The 19,230-nt window shown below is 38.6% G+C and overlaps 1 protein-coding gene across 4 annotated transcripts in view; it reads right to left on the bottom strand.

The window, feature by feature from the left end:
• LOC6646923 (nephrin) overlaps positions 1 to 18,827 on the bottom strand; it is a 43,762-nt gene extending 24,935 nt beyond the window's left edge. For all 4 annotated transcript variants that reach the window (XM_047013682.1, XM_023178511.2, XM_002069835.4 and 1 more), the window contains exon 1: positions 18,585 to 18,827. In XM_047013682.1, the coding sequence (XP_046869638.1) occupies positions 18,585 to 18,825 (241 nt within the window). In that variant the 5' untranslated portion in view covers positions 18,826 to 18,827. The remainder of the gene's footprint in view (positions 1 to 18,584) is intronic.
• Between the last annotated feature and the right edge of the window lie 403 nt (positions 18,828 to 19,230).

Raw genomic sequence — 19,230 nt, 5'->3', positions numbered from 1 at the left:
CGCAGCATGTTACAATACTTTGCATGCATAACACAGTAGGAGAAACCGCCGACAAAAGTGGCAAGTGGAGTGGCAAACATTTCGTGCACCATTTACCTAGGCCATGAGCTGGAATGAAATGGAATGAATGGTAGAGGACATCCTTAAGGGTACCCACAAGCCACATAGCCACAAGAAAAACATGTCATTATTTATGCACTCGACACTGTCGACTCTGCCGCCGCCAACCTGAGTACAAGATCTCATAAACCTTAAATTTCCACCAACTTTGTGACACTTTTCATCTTAATGTCTAAAGATTTTTAAGTTGTATAGTCAAAATTTTGATTTACTAATCTTTTTTAATGCACTTTTTTCAACGAATTGTCATTTTAGAATATTTTTGGCAGCAATTGTCAGTTAATAATGGTAACATTATTATGACCAAAATCGCCTATAGCCCATTTAAAACAATTTTAAAGTTAAATAAACTTTGCAAACTAAATCAACAATAGCCAAAAAGATTTTTATAAAAATTTATCTAAAATAAAGTGTTGCAAAAGCAAATAATAGAATAGAAAATCAACAGAAATTGTGTCGCTAGTCCAATACAAAATACAAAAACAGAAACAATAACAACAACAACAACAACAACAACAACAACAACAACAACAACAGCAATAGTGTTCACACTCGTTTAACAACATTTGAAAATAAATAGAGACTAAACCAAAATAAATGCTGCCTGGTTGGCCGCCTTTCAATAGCTGATGTGCACTTTTCTGTGCACTTTTTGCACATATAGAGAATTTATTAAATTTGGTTTTTTAAAGTGAAAGTTTTTGGAATGCGATTGAAACATTACGCATACGCCGCATTAAACGTATTGCGGTTTTATTTGTGTGTGTGTGTGTGTGTGTGTGTGTGTGTGTGTGTGTGTGTGTATGTGTGAGGGTTTTTTTGCGGTTTGCGGCAACTTTTTGCCTATTTCTACCACTCTCTGCTTAACCAGTTTCGTTTTGGGGTCAGAGACCTATTTTATTTTATTTTTTAGCTTTTGTGGATGGGAATTAGATAGAAACATTTGCCAAAAGCACATAAAAGTCAATCAAAGGGTGAAACTAAGTTAGTTAATTAAATGCAATTAGTGCAAACTTTGCATAAATATGTATATGCTCTCGATTCTTATAACTATTATATACTCCTTCCTGCCTCTCTCAAAGAGCCATTACCCCCCCTTTCTATATGTTTATCTGCGTGTGTGTTGATGCTAATGAAAAGTTTATTTAGAGCGGTGGCAAAAGCCTGAACTGAAACTAAATTACAGGCAATTGCTAAGATAAATATTTGAGTTTCACTATTCACAGCAGCTGCCACGCTCAGCCCATATGCTCAGAGAGAGAGAGAGAGAGAGCTTTGGCTTCATTTCTCCATTTCTTTTCAGGCTCCGGGGACCAGAGAAACCAATGCCAAACACGCTTCTCGAAGGGGCATGCCTTTTAAATATTTTATTCAGACCGAGTTGTGCCTTTGGCTTGACTATGTTGCTGCTGCATATTCCTTCTATTTTTTTGCCTCTGCTTTGCCTTTGCCGCGTTGGGGCAAATTGTTTACATTTAAATTGTACATTATGGCACACACACACACACAGGCACATACAAGAAGAGAACCGACCCGGCATGGCCACAAAATGTTTGCGAGTTGAGAACGAAAGTGGTTTGTGCCCAACCAGCCACGCCCCTTTTTGGCTAGTATAGTATAGTCAAAGTCGTCAGTGACCCTAATGTACTTTCTCACACTTTTTAGCATGCATTAAGGACTAGCCAACGTGACTTCCCTTTCTCCTGTGTATGTGTGGGTAAGTAAACAAGTTTTTAAAATGCTTTACTTACACTCAGACACTCGCACACACACTCACACTCACACACACATACATGCACTTAGTTGCTGCTAATATGCATGTACATATATGAGTATTTACTTATAATTAGAAATGCCGGGTATGTTCCTATTGTTTCCTTTGACTTTTCCACTAGCCTCAACTACTTTTCTGTCTCTCTCTCTCTCTCTCTGTGTGTGTGTGTGTGTATGCATTTCCGGTTGCCATCATCTATGAGGTCGAAAAAAAAAAACTTTGTAAACTAAGTGCTTTACCTACATGACTCTTGTGTTTTGCTTTATGTTCTTTGTTTGCCATACTCCACATTGCGACTTTCTCTCTTTTTTTTCTCTTTGGCCAAAGGGCAAAGCTTGTTGAAAACTATTTTCAAAAGTCCAAGCAATGAGAATATATATTTATTATATGTCCAAGTATTTTCACTGTCAGTGTGTGTGTGTGTGTGTGTGTTTGTGCTCATGTTTAAAAATGGATGGCAAAAGGATTTTTGCCAAATTGCTATATCAAAATGTGGCGCCAGCAGCCAGTCAAGCAACAAATGTTTACGGCGACTCAATTAGTTAGGTGAAATACATGTTGCCATACCCTGTATGTAACCAACAAGAGTGAGTATATTAGGAAAAGGAGAATCAGCAATTTGAAAATCTAAAGAATTGATTTACCTTTTCTAAGCACTTTAAAGTGTTTATGGACTTCAGGAATTAGAGAAAAGTACTATCTTTGAATTTGAATTTTGTTGACAAAGATATGAATTGCCGTCAAGTCAAGTATTTCCCAGGGTATCAACATCACTGAGGTACTGTCGTATGCATTTTTGTTACTGTATTTCTTTACGTAATGACATGAAATGAAATGACTTTATTTTTAGAGGACCTGAACATTAGTTTATTTGCTGTCTGATTAAAGTGTGAACTGTACAAATGGGGCGGCAAACATTCACAAAGAGAGCGCGAGAGAGAGAGAGAAAGGTAGCTAGAAAAAACTGATGAACAGTTTTTGTTATTTTTGTTTGTGTCCTCCCACCGTTTCATCGAAATCCAAAGAGTCGTTGTTGGTTGTCGCTGTCGTTGTGGGTCAGCCTGGTAGTGAAAGTTTTCAAATTAAATTTTGCGACGCCATTTTCAATTAGAAAACTTCTTGGCCAAAGTCTTTTGCAGGAACGCGCCTCCATCTACCCCTAGTTTTTGCCTTTTCTCTCTTTCTGTTCAGGTCTTTGCTGTTTTTTTTGTTTTTGCTCTGCTTCGATACTGCCTCATCATTGGCAGAGGCAGCGGCGGCAACGGCATCGTTTGGTTTTCTAGCAGTTTGCCTTTGCTTTCAATTAAAATGCGTTCGCTGTCATTTTGGACGCCGTATTGCACTCGCTACGTGATTTAATAATAAAATACGAAAAATATTCCAGTCAGCGCTTTGTTGTCCTTGTTGCCGGCCATTACGTGGCTTTTTTTTTCTCTCTCGACTTTCCTCTCCCGCTCCATCTCGAAGTAAACTTGTTTTCGTTGTGCAACTGTTGCTCGGCCGTTCTTCCACTCCAAAAAAAATGGCCACAGTCCTTCGTGTGGGCGAAGCTTGCTCGAGTTGCGGCCATTCCCTCGAGAAGTAATAGTTGAGAAAAAAAACAAGAACCAAAAAAAAAAAATAATTGCCTACTTTGCAGCACTCGAATGATTTAAGCCCTTCGATGGTTTTAGCAGATTTAAATTGTAATCCTCTTATTACTGGTAACTTGTTGTTTCTATTAGTTTTTTCCTCTAATTTTTTTTAATGAGCTCCATTCCGTGTATGTATTTTGTTAGTGGTTTTTGTTTTTCTGGTTTCCTTGGTGAAATTAATTAAATTGGAATGAATATTATAAAGTGGAGCTCACTTGCAGAATTCAAGTGAATGCAATTACAACAAATTACAACAATTTATAAAACCATTGAAGTTAAGGTGTAATTTTGTTTTATTATAATTGCATTGCCATGCCCAGCTGGGTCAACAAGAACCAAAAACAACAACAACAACAATCACTAAATAATCAAACAATAAGAGAGAGAAAAAAAGCAAAATAATAGGGTCCAGTTCATTAGATCGTGCACTAATGGCGGATAAATTACTCGATTTCAATTATATGCAAACACTGCAATGCAAATGAGTGAATGAGCCATTTACTTATACAATTTATACACACACATTTATCCCCTCTCAGTTTTCATGATGCTCAAGTTATACGATTGCACTTTTGACAAACAAATTTACACTTTTTTTTGTAATGTTTTCCATTTAATTTTGAAAAGTTTTAATTTCGAATTACACGAGTTACTCAGAATCATATGTGTGTATGTACATATATATTATGTAAGTCGTGGAGTTATATTAGTTTGTGTGTGTTTGCATGTTTTGTGCAATGCGGCATGCCCCACGGCATTGCGGTGGCGCCACATCTGCTGGCCCTTGACCACTTTCGGTCATGATTTATAAAAGTTTTCATTTTGAACAAATGTAGAAATAACTGGGAACTAAATCGAAACGAAGACTGAATGCTCTCTGGAACCCCCTAACCATTCGTCACTCCTCTTAGGATGTTTGCCTAATGTATTACAAGATTTCAATTATATGGCCAACAATCACAAGAGACGACGAGACGACGAGAGATGTGAGAGCAAGTTTAAAATTGTGAAAATGAGCAAATAAATTAAAATGGCAGACAACAAACAGCAGCAGCAACAGCAGCAGCCACACGGTATTTAAAAAGTGAAATATGGCAAGTGGATGCAGCAAAACATTTTTGCCAACGCAGCGACGCAGCAAGAGCAACTACTGATGCTGCTGCTGCTGGATGGCGCTGCAACATGCAACACATGCTGTGCAACATGACCCGTTTGCTGTTACTGGAGCTGTAGAGCAATGTTTTCTGCCATGGTGAGGGACAGAACAAGTAGAGGACCAGCCAGCAAAAGGACACAGCCCACAGTGCGAAAGAGAGAGAGAGAGATAGAGAGAGAGAGGGAGGTAGAGATGGAGACAAAGATACAGCAACAGCAGCTCGAATCTAGGACACTGCTGGGCTCTGAGTCTGACAGTGGCATGGCACATTATTTACACGCGTGTTTATTATTTTCAATTAAAATGCAGCGAGCAAATTTCATAGGTAAATAGCCGCCACCGCCGCCGCACCACACCCTTCCTCCTGCTAGCCATCATCCTGGTGACTCATTGCCCAGGCATTGCCCCCAATGAACCAAAAAGATGCAAGAAATAAATAAGAGATACAAAAAAGAATACAAATACAAATAGTTCGCCCGCTCAAAACAAAAAAAAAAACTAAACTAAGGGGCAATTTATTTATAGTTTTTCTTATTTTTGTTCAAGTTGTCGTAAAATTGCGTAAATTTTGAATTTTGAATTTGTGCCAGTTTTTCTTGCTTTTATTTTCGATTTGAGATGAACACGAAACAACGAACAGCCCTGCGGCACATACACCAAACACACACACACACATGGTTAGGAATGTTTATATTAGTTGAAGGTAGATATACATATATATAAATATATACATTTAAGTTTATTTCTTTTTCTGTTGTGCGTCTCAAAGATATTTCCCATGACACACAAGCGTGCTTAAAATATTTTTATGTGTTTTTAATGCAATTTAATTTAGTTTTTTTCTTTATAGCCTTATACTATACACAAATAAGTTCAATGATCATAGTTATCAGCAAGTTAAGCTGAACCAAACATTGTGATACCCTGTAATTAGGATTGGGCAACCAGAAAAAGACAGTAGTCAGAATTGAGTTCTTTGAAAGTTTAATTAATAGAGTAATGATTAAGCACAAAGGTTCCACATTTTAATAAAAACTCATCTTAGGGAAGTACCCCAAGACACTTTATACAAGTGCTAAATATTCTCAAGTTATAAAATAGAATTTCTTGTTTGATTTGGACTCATTTTGGCCAGTTAAACTAAAGACTTGTTTCATAATTAAACACCATTTCAATGTTTGTCTTGCATTGAATATGATTTGTGTGTGCCAGGCTAACTTCAAAGTGTTTCAAAGTTGCTTGGCCATAGTTTAAACAAATGAACGACTGTCCATTTTGAGGGTCTGCAGAAAGTTTTGTCGGCCATTTCTCAGTTTTTGCTTGTTTGCTTAAAATTAAATTCTTAATGAGCAGCAATTGAAAAAAAAATGGTCGCCCAACGATGCAGTAAAATGTGTAAAACGAGAGAAAGAGAGATAACAGGAAGAAAAAATGATAGAGAGAGACAGAAAATTAAAGCTTATTTTGCGCCACTTCATAAGGACAGCCTTGCAGCAGCAGCAGTTGCTGTTGCTGTTTCTGTTGCTACCGGCGTGAAAATCAATTTAATTGTAGCTGACAATTAAATTTACGCCAAATTAACAGCGACACTTTGCGTTTTTCCGCCAGCAGCAGTCGCGACACTCTTCATGCTCCAGGAGCAACATCAGCAGAAGCAGCAGCAGCAGCAGCAGCAATGGCGCAAACTCCACATACCCATTCCATTCCAAATGGCTACTCCCTGACTGTGAAGCCCTCAGTTTCCACTCAACGTAGTCGGACAAATGTCGCGCTGATTTCTTGTCAAACAATTTTTTAATCAGTGTCGCTTCAGTAGCACTGTCCTCGGGCTTACCCCACGTGCCCCCTCCAACCGACACCCTCTCACCCAATACCTCACCTCTCTGGTGGCCCGTCCGATTTGCACAAGAGTTGTGACTTTTAATTTCATTTGGCTGCTGCTGCTTTTGGTGGCGCCGCAGTCGTTCAGCATTTTCCCTGATGCCTGTTCCACAAGCCTCTTCTTGTCCGTCCGTTTAACGTTCTTGAATTTGCCATTTAAATTTTCTTTTTTTTTTTTTTTGTCTTTTGTTGTTGTCTCCTCTGCCCTAGTTACCATGCCATGCCAGCCGGCTGGTCATGATAATTGCCTGCACATTTTCGGGAAACGTTAATTTTGACAGTGGCATGCCGAACAGCTGACTCATTGGAGCCACGACTGATGCTTAATTTGACAAATTCGCATGACGCCAAAGCCATAGCCAATGCCAACGTCAACTACAACGACAACAACGACAAAGCGAAAGCTGGGCTAATTAGGCGCCCCATCCTTCATCCATTTATTAGTTGCCCTGTCTTCGCTTTGCATTTGGATATTTCCAAGAATTTCGAGTCGTTATTTTTTTATGACACCAAAATACAAAAAAACAAGACAAGCAAAGTGCCGCCCGCTTGCAAGTTTGTTTGTCTTGCGTAAACAAATAATTAAAATAATGCGTTGAGGCCAGATCACCAGTTGCAGCTGCTACATTTCCATATTCATCCAGTCATCCATCCATCTGCAACTGCAACTGCAACTGCATCTGTGTTTGCCATCAAGCGTAGCCAAGTTGTAGCTTTTGTTTGCTTCATGCCAAATGGAGAGCCAGATGCTGTTTCTGCAGTTGCCGTTGCCGTTGCCGATGTCATGGGAACTCAATATTTTGTGTACTTTGGCCCAGTTTTTCGGCCTCTTTGACTGGGCCAATGTGTTGTGCATATGCCACACTGTGATAAAAAGTTTATATTTTAATTCAAAGTCGACTAGTAACTAGTAAATTGGCGTAAAGAAGTCACAAATTATATATCGTTTGATCTTATACATATTTAAAATATACTGAAATTTTGTTTACGTATTTCTCTTGCAAAAGGTTCTTTTTATTGAATCTTTATTAATCCTTTTTAATGATTAGTCTCAAGGTCATTTGTTGGATTTAGTTTTCGGCACAGACTAACTAAGGATATCGTTGTAAAGTAGCTAATGAAAGATTTCTGAACAAATCGTATATTCTCTGACAATAATTTAGAAGAGAGATCTTTTATAAACTGATCAACAATTAATAAACAAATTTGATTCATGTCTCAGCAACATTTTTTAAACTTTCTATTTCCTCTATTCCACTTCGTCTTCAAATAAAGATTAGATGCTTGAATATTTCTGTCAGTGTACATAAAAGCTTTTAAGTGTTTGTTTTTGTTTATCAATGGGCCAGCTGTCGGCAACCTCGTTGTGACCCTCTTGCCCCCCGACCCTCTCTTTGCCAACCACCAAAAATTTCTCGTAATTTCACTTCACTTGCTGATGATTGTTCATTTCTTTGTTTTTATTGTTGTTGTTGTTGCTATTGCTGTTGAGTTCTAATTGATTTATTTACTGTGTGCGCCTGTTTTGAAATAATTGCATGCTAATTTGCTTGTTAATCGTTCCTAGTCTCCCCCACTCCCCACTCCACTGTATCCACCCCGTTGATATTACCCCGCTGGTTTGTATCACAAAAGCAAAAGGCTGGGGCCTAGACCAATGAAGTGTGAAGCCTTGTTGTTGTTGTTGTTCTTCTTCTTCGTGTGCATTGATTGCTAATGAGCATGAGCATTAGATGATTTAGTATTGTCCCCAGCACACACACTGAAATAGAGCTCTCCCCTCCTCTCCACACGCAACAAAACGAAAGCAAACAAATAAAGATACACAGAGGAAAATATATCAACTTCAACTTGGTTTTGCTTGAATTAATCTTTGATAGGGTAAATATCTTGTATAAGCAATTTACCATAGACCCTTATCAAATTTTACAAAGATATTTTCACCAACTTTGGTTCCGAAAGGTGGATCTATCTATAAATAGAATAATAACAAAATAGACTTTAGACTTAATTTCTTTCTCCTCGCTTGAATGTTTCATCTTGTCACAATGATTTCCAACATTTTGATCCAATTACTTTTGAACTGCCTTTTGGTTAGCGCCCTTTCTGTCCCTGTAATACGTTTCTGTCTTTAACTCTAACTTACGCATTTGATTTGCGTTTTAATTGCCATTTTCATTTTGTTTAGTTCCTATTTTAAACATTTCTAATAAACCTTTCAATTGTTTTTCTTTAGATATAGTGAAATTTTTCAAGCTTGGATTAATCCAAATCACAACTAAATTTAAAATAAATATGTATAAGCTATCAAAATTGTTTATGTATTGAAATCAAATTTTAGAAATCCAAACACTTTTATGTTTGCCTTCAATCATTTTAATCCTCTTCCATTTTAAATATATAAATTTGTTTCTCTGTTTTGACGAAAACAAATATTTTGCACGATCTTATCTGCCTTTGACACTGGGAGGGAGCCTTTCAATTTCTATGGCCATAAACCAAATCAGGCAAAACGATGGAGTTCAATTCCCAAGCTCAAGTGGCCATAGACCTCGACTCAACACATTTTGCTTACAATTTCTATCGAAATCGTTTCATATATCAAATGCTTTGCGCTAGTTTATGGCCACGCCCCGGGTTGGGGTGTCTCAGTCTCCGACCGGGAGACTGGGACAAAGACTGGGACTGGGACAGGGACAAATGTTATCGCAGCTGATGTTGCCGTTGTTGCCTTTGTTGCTGTTGTTGTTGTCAGCTTCGGCAGACTGCCATAACTCAGATGCGGCGCACTCAATTTGCTTAGTTGGCAGCAAGTAAGACCCCACAGCAGGAGCAGGACACTCTCACATACACACACACACACAAGTACACCTTGAAGCTAAAGTCTGGTGCTTTGCTCCTTTTGGTTGCTGCCCTTTTTGGCTGTTTGGCCTTCCAAACTATGTTTCTTTTTTTTTTTATATATTTTTTGGCCATTTTGTTGGCTGTTTTATTTTGTATTTATTTGGCGCTTCTCTTTTGCCATTTTATGCTGTGACATTTCAGCGCTTCGTTTCAGGCTTCGTTTTTGGCGACAAAATCCGTTTTATTTATATGCGAAATATGTAAATTTACGACAGCAGCAACACTAACACCACCTTTGACCCCCTCTCGCTCTCCTCTATATATCTCTCTCTCTCTCTCTCTCTCTCTATCCCTCTTTCACTCTAGATTTACAAGTACGATTTCGATTGAGTTTATTTTATGTGGCCGCTGAAATGACTTGCCCTTGCCAAATTTATGCATTTCAATGCAAATGGAATAAAATAAACTCATCTCCTGACAGCTCTCCGCCCTTTCCTCTCCCCTTCTGTGTGTGTGTGTGTGTGTATGTGTATGTTTTCTGGGCCATAATTTAGATAATTTTTGTTTTAATTAAACGCAGAAAGAGACCCAGAGAGAGAACGGCTGACAAACTGCACAAATTTATGACCAACTGACGATAAATAACTGATTCCAGAACCGCAAAAGTGCAACAAACAAAATGTTTGAACTTCAAATGCAGCTGCAATTTGTGTAATTCGTTCTAATTTATTTGGCTTTGACCAAAAGCAATTTATGGCATTTCAAATTATTTTTCCCATATGTAGTTTATATTTTATATATTTTTTTATAATTTTCCATTTTATGCAAATGCAACGACTAATCAAAAATTCGAGAAGTTCCATTAAAATGCAAATTAAATAAATTGCAGGCCAGTTGCTGCTGGCCACGCCCATTTCCGTCAACAGCCACGCCCCACGCTGAGGCTGACTAATTTTCAATTAACCAAAAAAAAAAACCAAACGAATCGAAACGAAAGGGTAGAAATGTAAGAAAAAGTAAAAGGTCTGCCAAGTGGAAAATGTTGCAAAGTACAAGTAAATGAAAAGCAAAATGGAGGGCGTGGCAAGGCCAGAGATATAAAGGAGGAAGGCGGAAAGGGAGGTAGGGGGTAGAGTGTGTTAAATATGCACAAACGAGTTGATTACGTGTCTCAAATAGATTTGCTGACTAATTCCATAGAATTTTTGTTATTTTTTGTTCTTGTTGTTGTTGTTGCGAATTAGCCATAAAACGGAAAAACAAGGCAAAACCGAGGGCCGAGACGCTTTGGTTTTGGCTTTGGCATGTTCAAGTGATAAATTCAATTTTCCACTTGAACGCCAGAACCTCAACCAACCCCATACCAATCCCCCATCCCTGACCTCCACTTGCCCTTTCCCCTTTTCATGTGTGTGACTAATGGCGCTTGGGTTGGCAAACGGATTCGCTTGGCGGCAATCAAACAGAAATCATAAAGGCGTGTTGTCCAAACATAAACATCAACATAAACGGCAACTCCCTCCCAACCCACTCCCCCTCTAAAGGGCGCGTGCCTGGCAGCGATAAAAATTACCAAGAGAAAGGAAACCCTGGCCTCCTGCTTCTGCAGCCAGGACCAAAAACTGTGGGACAAAACTCTAGGTAAGCGTTGAAGCGTGTGAGCCGCTGCATTGTGTCCAGGGCGTGTCCAGTTGGACTTCTCATTCTCTCGTCTTGTGTGAATCACACAAATCCACAAATTCAACCTTAATCGTTTCAGTTTACAAGGAATACGAGAAACATAGAAGATTTCACTTCTCTTCTCTTTTTTTTTTTTGGTATACTGATTGTAAAATTTTTCAGTGAAATTAACCAGAGTCTTCTCTATCTGGGGGCGGGGAGAGGATGGTCCTTTGGCGCTTTTAATGCGATTTTGCACGAACGAAGGAAAAGAGTGGACAAATAAAAATTTCGCCCTAAAGGGTTAATTTCATTGTGAAGTGAACCGTAAAGCAACGACAGAAAGAAGGGTCAAAAGGCCAAACGATGTTGTGGATGTTTGTTGATTTCCACCTTTTGGCTTGACTCTTTGACGATGACTAACAAACAAGTTGAATTAGTAGATGGGGTTGGATTTCTCTGATGAACGGAAACATTGCTCATCGTAGAAGAGTGAGGAGGGGACTTGTAGGTGGGAAGTGAAAAAGGTCTCAATCAAGTGCAAAATGCAAATGCGTTGAGCAGCTCTAAAAATATCAACACAAAAGGAAGCTGTGTGGACTATAAAAGCATTGAATAGCCAAGTTGAAAGTAATGCTCCCCTCTTGCCATCTTTATCGACACCCAAGGTACCGACAACATCTGCCCCTTCCTCGCTGCCCCTCGATCACGACTCCCACGCTTCATTGATGCGCTTTGGTGTTGCATTTATTGCGCTTGTTAAAGGCTGCTAAAAAGGGAAGCGAACGCGAGAGAAACAAGTTAAAAAGTCATAGAATGATATTTATTTCATTTTGCAGCCTCGTAATGCGTTGCAATCATTGACAGAGAGGGGGTGAGAGGATGCTTACAAACAAAGGGAGAAAACTTGCCTCGCGGGTGGCCAGAAAAAGCATGAGAATTGCAAACTAGAAGCACCAGCTGACATCAAGAATGAAAGTGAAGAAGATTAAGATGAAGGAGCAGAAGTTGGGAATAGCACCACCATTACCATAACCACCATCACCAGCAAACTGCACCACCATCAGGCATCCGTTGAGGAGGGGGGAGGGTAACGCGTAGATTTGCTTTTTATTTGAAATTTATATTCGAGTGTCGAGAAGTTGGTTAAAAAACACAAAAGCGGATCCTGGCAAAAGGCAGGGTGGAGATAAAGCTGGAACTATTTGCTTCTTTTATGGAGTTGAAGCTTTGACTTTTTGCCAGACGAGTGGAGTGGAGAGTGGGAGGGTGGGAGAGAGTTTCCCTTTTGCTTATTTGGAGCGAAAATGGAAATGGAAATGCGCCATCTCTCGTTGTGGCTTTTTAATGTTTTCTTGTTAAAGTTTATTGAAAAACTTTGGACCGTCACGTTTGAGTAGTCAGCGGGCGAGCGTAGTAACTTATAAACTCATATACATATATATCCCTCCATCTATCTATCTATCCATCCATCTGTATATATATATATATACAGACATAAGTTAGTATATGCCTCCCAGAAACGAAGAGTGAGAGAGAGAGAGAGAGACTCCACGAGAAATGGAACAGATGCATGAGTGCACGCCGCGATGCCCATGAAAATGGAGCAAAGCGATTTTTCCTGTTTAATAAAGAGCGGGGAAACTTGCAAATATTACTTTTCTTTCTATTCTAGAAAATTATGGCTAGCAGAAGGATGGGGGCTTGGGAGGGAGATCACAAACTGGACCTCGAGATGTCGGTTCATGTTTGCTCATAATTGAAATTTCGCGCTAAACAGGAAGTGGCCGTTGTGCTATGCTTTTGTAGTTGTTGCGGCCAGTTCAAGTGTTTTTTTCTGCAGAGTCTGAAAGCTTTTTCTAGGCAAAAAGTGTACAAGGAGTGGGGGTGTGGGTGCGGGTGGATGGGTGTGGCGATGTGTTGGTTACTTGCCAGCATTTTCACCAAGTGGTGGGTGAAATGCAGTTCATAAACAACCAGCAGAAGATGCGAAAATGCAATAATATTTATGAGAAAAACTACTCGGGAGCCTCGTTCGGAAAAAAAAGTATAAAGAGCTGAGAAAATGCGAAATTTCTGTAAGTGTGTGTGTGTTTGTGTGGGGAGAGTGTGCGTGTGTGTGTGTTGGGTGTGTGTTGTGTTGTGCTGTGAATTGCTTGTGAACTGCAAGGATTATCATTGTTTACGGTCGCAATCTCTCTATTGTAAAATGAACAATGCCACACAGACAGAACAAGTGGGCGAACGAGAGTGAGAAAAGAATTGTTCGACCTGCAATTTACCAAATAAGTACAAGAATTTATATAATAATTTTACTTTCATTGATTTCGTACCTTGGTCAATTAGCAAACTCACTAATTAGACGCATTTAATACTACAAAGAATGGAACTAAGGACTTAAAATAATTCTCCAGTCAAGGGGAAAAGTACTTATCGGCTTACTTAAAGCTATTCAAATGCCTTTAAAATTAGCAAATTCAATGAGACAGAATTTTATTTAGTTAAGAAATTCCGCAAAATTAATTTTTAATTATACAAATTTTATTAATCCTGTTGCTAAGTTTGATTTTATATCCAATCGAATTGGCTAAAAGGGTTTAGAAGTGAATTTAACTTCTTAAGTCTTCACTTTAATTGATTTTCTATACTCTATTGTTGAGATTGGAGGTAAGCGACCTCCTCTAATCTCAATGATTATGTCTATTATGTTATTACTTAAGTTTTCTTAAGTAATAATCAATTTTAGATCAAGAATTTGTAAAAAAAAGGGAATCTCAATCCAAAAGATTAAGTCGATTGGTTGTAATTTATTCAATTTGTAACTCTTCCAGCAATTCCAGCAGTGATCAAACTGAAATTTCTGAACCATTTGTAGAAGTTATACCATATCTTAAGTTTTCTGCATTTGTTCTGATATATCTTATTTACATATGTATGTATGTATTTAATATCGGAGATCATCTAGCAAATGTTTTAGCTTGTTTCTTTTGAATCTATCTCCTCTCTTGTCCCGATGATGTGTTTTCGTTTCTCCCATAGAATCACATTTATTTTTCCCACTCTCATTGCTTGACTTGATGCTGTCGTCTGTCAAGGCCCAGTGCCAGTTGTTGTTGGCCCTCCACCTCCTCTTCCTCCCGCTCCCACTCCGCCGTTTTCAGTCTTCAGTCTTAGTACAAAATTCTCTTGCTCATAGTCCTGCCCTTATCCCGAGCACGTAGTGGCGCACTGTGACATGTGCTTCCTCTGTTGTATTTTTGTCTGTTCTCTCCCCAACAATATTTTCGCTGTTATTTTTCCACATGTGAAATTGAACTTTGCATCTTGCTGCAATGTGGAAACGAAAGAAAGAGACACAGAGTGAGAAAAGGTGGTGGAGGAAGGGGGACGAAAGCAATTTTCATTTGCTTCTGCGTGCACTTGACTTGTGGCGCTTTGCCATCGAAGATACACTCTTTGCACTCCATTTCCTTCAACTCCAACCCCCCCAATCCCCCTTGCTCATCTTGGTTGCCTCCATCCCCTCCTCGCGTGGTGCATTGCAACACTTATGACGCTGTTTTGACACTGCGAGAACGCGCGCGCGTGTTTATAAATAAATGCAAATACATATTGTGGATATATCCATATATATGTGGAAATTTTTCCATGCTTCTGTTTTTGGATGGCACACACACACACACACACACACAAGCGTTCACATGTGTGTGGCAGACACCCTTCTTTCGCTTGTCGTTCCTTTGAAGTTCATAAAAATTAACAAAAAGAGAGGAAAAATATCAAAGAAGCTAACTTCGGCTATGCCGAAGTTTATATACCCTTGCAGTATACTTGGCAATAATATTTTTCCTTTTTGAAATTTCTTTCCCTGCAACTCAATTCATCAATACACAAACAAAATATTATTTCTCTTTTTACCACAAGTTTTTCTTCTTCCATCATTTTCTAAGCAAAGCACGGCACGCATACACATACAGTTCATGTAGCGTTGCGTCTGTGTGTGTATGCGTGTGCTCTGTTGATTTGATGATGGCAGTAGTAGGCAGCAAGCAGCGCTGCCGGCAGCGTTTGAACCGATTTATATTGACTGTAACTTGTGTTCTATTTATCGGATCAGATTCAAATTTTGGGATCTGAGATTTTATATCTATTACTATCATATTGGTAAATTTCATGGGGATACTCCAATTTTTGCAAAAATGTTTCTTCTAGAGCTATATGATATAGTGGTCCGATCCCAAAGATTTTCATACTTTATCTCACCCGGGTAAAAAAAAGCTCCCAAAAAAAATTTCATCCCGATAGCTCTTAAGATGGCTGAGTAAAACGCGTACGCACCGACGGACAGACGGACAGACGGTCAGACGGACAGACGGACATGGCTATATCGACTTAGCTTCTCATGCTGATCAAGAATATATATACTTTATGGGGTCGGAAACGTCTCCTTCTGTGCGTTACAAACATCTGACCAATTTTATAATACCCTCTGCAAGGGTATAAAAATCATTTTACAACACAAATGATGCGCTGATGAGTAGAAGAACCAAACGAGGACCAGTCGAAACGTTTTTACTTTTTTATGTTGTTGTAAATATTTTCATTGCAATTGAAATGTGCGCTTAGAGACGCCGCCGTTGCCGCCACGCCCCTTTTAACCCCATCAACAAAGGGGTTGATTGCCTATCGAAACTCGAATGGGAGTGTCAAGGCTAACACACAGCAAGAGATTTGCTTACCCCCCACACTCACACACACACACACCTTCTCTCTTCATATGAAATCCCCTACTAATGCCAAAACACTTGAATGCCTTCTCAGTGCCTTCGATTTCTTTTTTGTGTTTAGTGTATACTTGGGTCGTAGTTGTCAGCAGGAACACATAAAAATAGCGGCGACGATTATGATGAAAATATTCATGCGACAAAACGGGAAAATCCATAGCCAAATGTCGTGGCAATAAGCAGAAGGACCTACTTCTTGCACGGAGTTTGGAATTCGAATTCAAGTTGAAGTCGCATGTAATGGATTTGGCATTGGTGTTGGGGTTGTTGTTGTTTATGTGCCAACACGTTACGCAGCACATTTGAATTCCACTTAAAGCCTGCCATTTGGTCTTCACTCCATTTCATTCCACTTGAGATTGTCAAAAGCAGAAATGGAAATGGAAGATGCCACTAATAAAGCAACATCTCTCACACACACACACGAATATACATACATAATTAAATTTAATGCTCAATGACTAGACTAGAAAGCTAAAGCCAAAGCCAAAGACAAGCGGCCATGACGCCCAATTGAATACTGTCCAAATCCAAGCATACAAATTCAATTTACTTCAAAATCCCACGCATCGACAGCAATGAAATAGAAGAAAAAATCGAAAATTTTTGGCCCAAATGTATCTCGTCCCACAAAATCCTTGTCATAAATTTCAGCCGACCGACTAAAGCTCCTCACCCAAAGAGGGACAGAGAGACTGACAGAGAGAGAGAGAGAGAGAGAGAGACCCAGACATTACTACTGCTGCTCAGACCCAAGAAACAAAATATGCTGATGCCGATGTCGAATATCGAGTTATGATTTGTTTTTGTGTGCCCGACATGGGATGTGGATGTGGGTTGAAACCGATTTGCCTCAAGGTTGAACCAGACTTCCCCACATAAACTACTTATTGTACATAACAAAAACAACAACAGCAACCAGTTGAGATGGTCGTAAAAAGCATCAGGCACCCCCAACACATGCTCCAGTCGTCGCAAATTATAAAGTTGTTTAGCCCAGAAATTTGCTGAATCTGCCAAGTTTTTTTTTCGTTTTTTTGGTTTATTTTTTTTTTTTTTTGAAAAATGTGCCAAAAACGAAACAAAATTGACACAGAGAAAATACTGTGCGCACGTTTTATCTAACGCATAGAGTGATAAGAATGAGATCTTTTTTTTAGCCTTTTTGGCAGTCGGCGCATGATTTGCAAGTTTGCACAAAATTCTTGCAAGAAAGTTAGCCAGACCGACTAAGAGAAAGAGAGGCAGAGAAAGACATGAAAGGTCTGACTATGATTTTATGCCCACGTGAGCGTAAATTTCAACGAATAGTGCCTGATTTTGATTTACATGCTAGCGATAATCAAAACTAACTTGACCACATCTGTCTGAAACATGGCACACTAAAAGTTGGTAACATATGCGATTCAAAACGGGAGGGGCAAAGGTGAGACGATTCCCTGGGAATGGTGAATGGTGTTAAGAAGAGTCAAATACGCACGAGTTGCACATTTGTGGACGTGATGAAAATATTTTGCCTAAATTTCAGAATATTCATAGAAGAAGAGACCCACCTGAAAACTGAAATTTTTGTTGATGCGCCACAAAATATTTAAATGAAAAGTAAATCATTCAAGGTGTTGATAACTGGGCTTAAAAAGCCGGATTGGCATATTAATGTTAGATAGGGCAAGAAGAGTTGTCAAATAATAGATCCAAGTTGGACAAAAAACAACAATTCAAAACCGTATCTGCTATCAAAAATTGTTTAGTTTAATAAGTCTAAACAGAATTTGATTGACTAAATCAAAGTTTTATTACTTTATTCTATTCTTTATACTAGATTCTATTACCAAATCAATTTGAAATTATAAACAACAATAAAGAGGATTATATTTTGTTTTAAAAATTTGTATTTTGAAGTTCACATACTGTTTAAACTAAACTAAACTTAACTTTTTACTTTAATGAATAGCTTTTTACGTTAAGTTTCGATCAACCGTTACCTAAATTCAAACATGCTAAATGCAAGAAATGACAATTTAGCGGGTTTTAGCCAATTTCCATGTTTCCACCAGTTTTGTCTAGTGCGATCAGAGCTATATTTCGCCAGTCTGGCAACATTATTTTGCCGTTGCATGCTTTTTGTGAAAATAATTATTTAATTTTTATTTTTCGCGTATAAAAGTGTTGAAAGATTGCAAATAAGAGATAAATTAATGAATGTAACAAACTAATTGCCGTGGTTCTACAATTATTGCAGTTAGTTAGTTTCTGCAATTAACACAAAGTGTGACTCCCGTGGACACAGACAAGGCATTTGTATGTATGGATGTGTGTGATTTTATTAAATCTGTTTACTTGTCCCCCTTTTACTTTCACCATTCTTTACCAATTATTTTGTATATTAATTTCTAATGAAATTCCTTTTGTTTTTGCAGTAAATATGTTCGGACCACTTTATCAAGATCTGTTCATTCAATAAAAACGATCTTGACTGATTCCTTGCCTACTTTAGGTTAAGTAAAGTGCTGAAACAGTGTTTTTACTCCGATTATGGTTAATCCACCGCAAAAGGGACAACAAATAAATAACATTCATGTACATAAGTAAACTTTTAATCCTTGCATCAATTACGATAAAAACCATATCTAATATCTTTTAATCTCTTTCGACGTTTTATAACTCTACAATTTGTTTTTGCATAGGTAAAAATGTTTATTGCTGAGGAAGTGTGTATATGTGGTACTCACTGTTCTTTTGAAAATCCTGTGATTCCTCGTCCGCCAGTGACCCATTCAGTTGCAGGCAAATCAACAGAGTCAACAATAACAGCCAGGAGCGGTCGACAATCGAAAGCGTTTTGCTGACATTCGCCCACATTGTTAACCAATGGGAGGACGTGCATCTCGTGCGTGATTTTCGATGGGCATTGTGTGGCAGTTGACAATGTGTTGTAGGTATTCTTGTTGTTGTTGTTGCTGCTGATGGCATTGTTGTTGTTGCGGTTGTTATTAAAAATTGCATAGCTTTTATTTTGTTGTCGTCGTCGTTGTTTTTGTTGTCTTTGTTGCTGTTTCTGTGTTGCATTGTGGCAAACGCAAAAACGACTCGTCATTTATGTTAGAAACTTGAATTTGACCAAAATGAAAAGTGTAAAAAGAAATCAAAGTGCAAAACCAAAAAGGACAATTGCCGAGTCTATCGCACACATATCATGTTCTCAATTCATATGCTGCGTTTGTATATGTGGCACAATTCACTCTTCACTGTAGTAGGACTATTTCCGTTTCCGCAGTTGACTTTAATGAAGCGCCAATGTGCTGCTCTTTGCCTCGCATTTGGCCCATAAAATGGCCATTTCAACTTGCCATTAAAGCTCTCCTCAAGCTCTTTTAG

The sequence above is a fragment of the Drosophila willistoni genome, chromosome 3R (genome assembly GCF_018902025.1).
Source record: "Drosophila willistoni isolate 14030-0811.24 chromosome 3R, UCI_dwil_1.1, whole genome shotgun sequence".
In the NCBI taxonomy this organism is placed as follows: Eukaryota; Metazoa; Arthropoda; class Insecta; order Diptera; family Drosophilidae; genus Drosophila; species Drosophila willistoni.
This window is presented reverse-complemented; position numbering and strand designations above follow the sequence as displayed.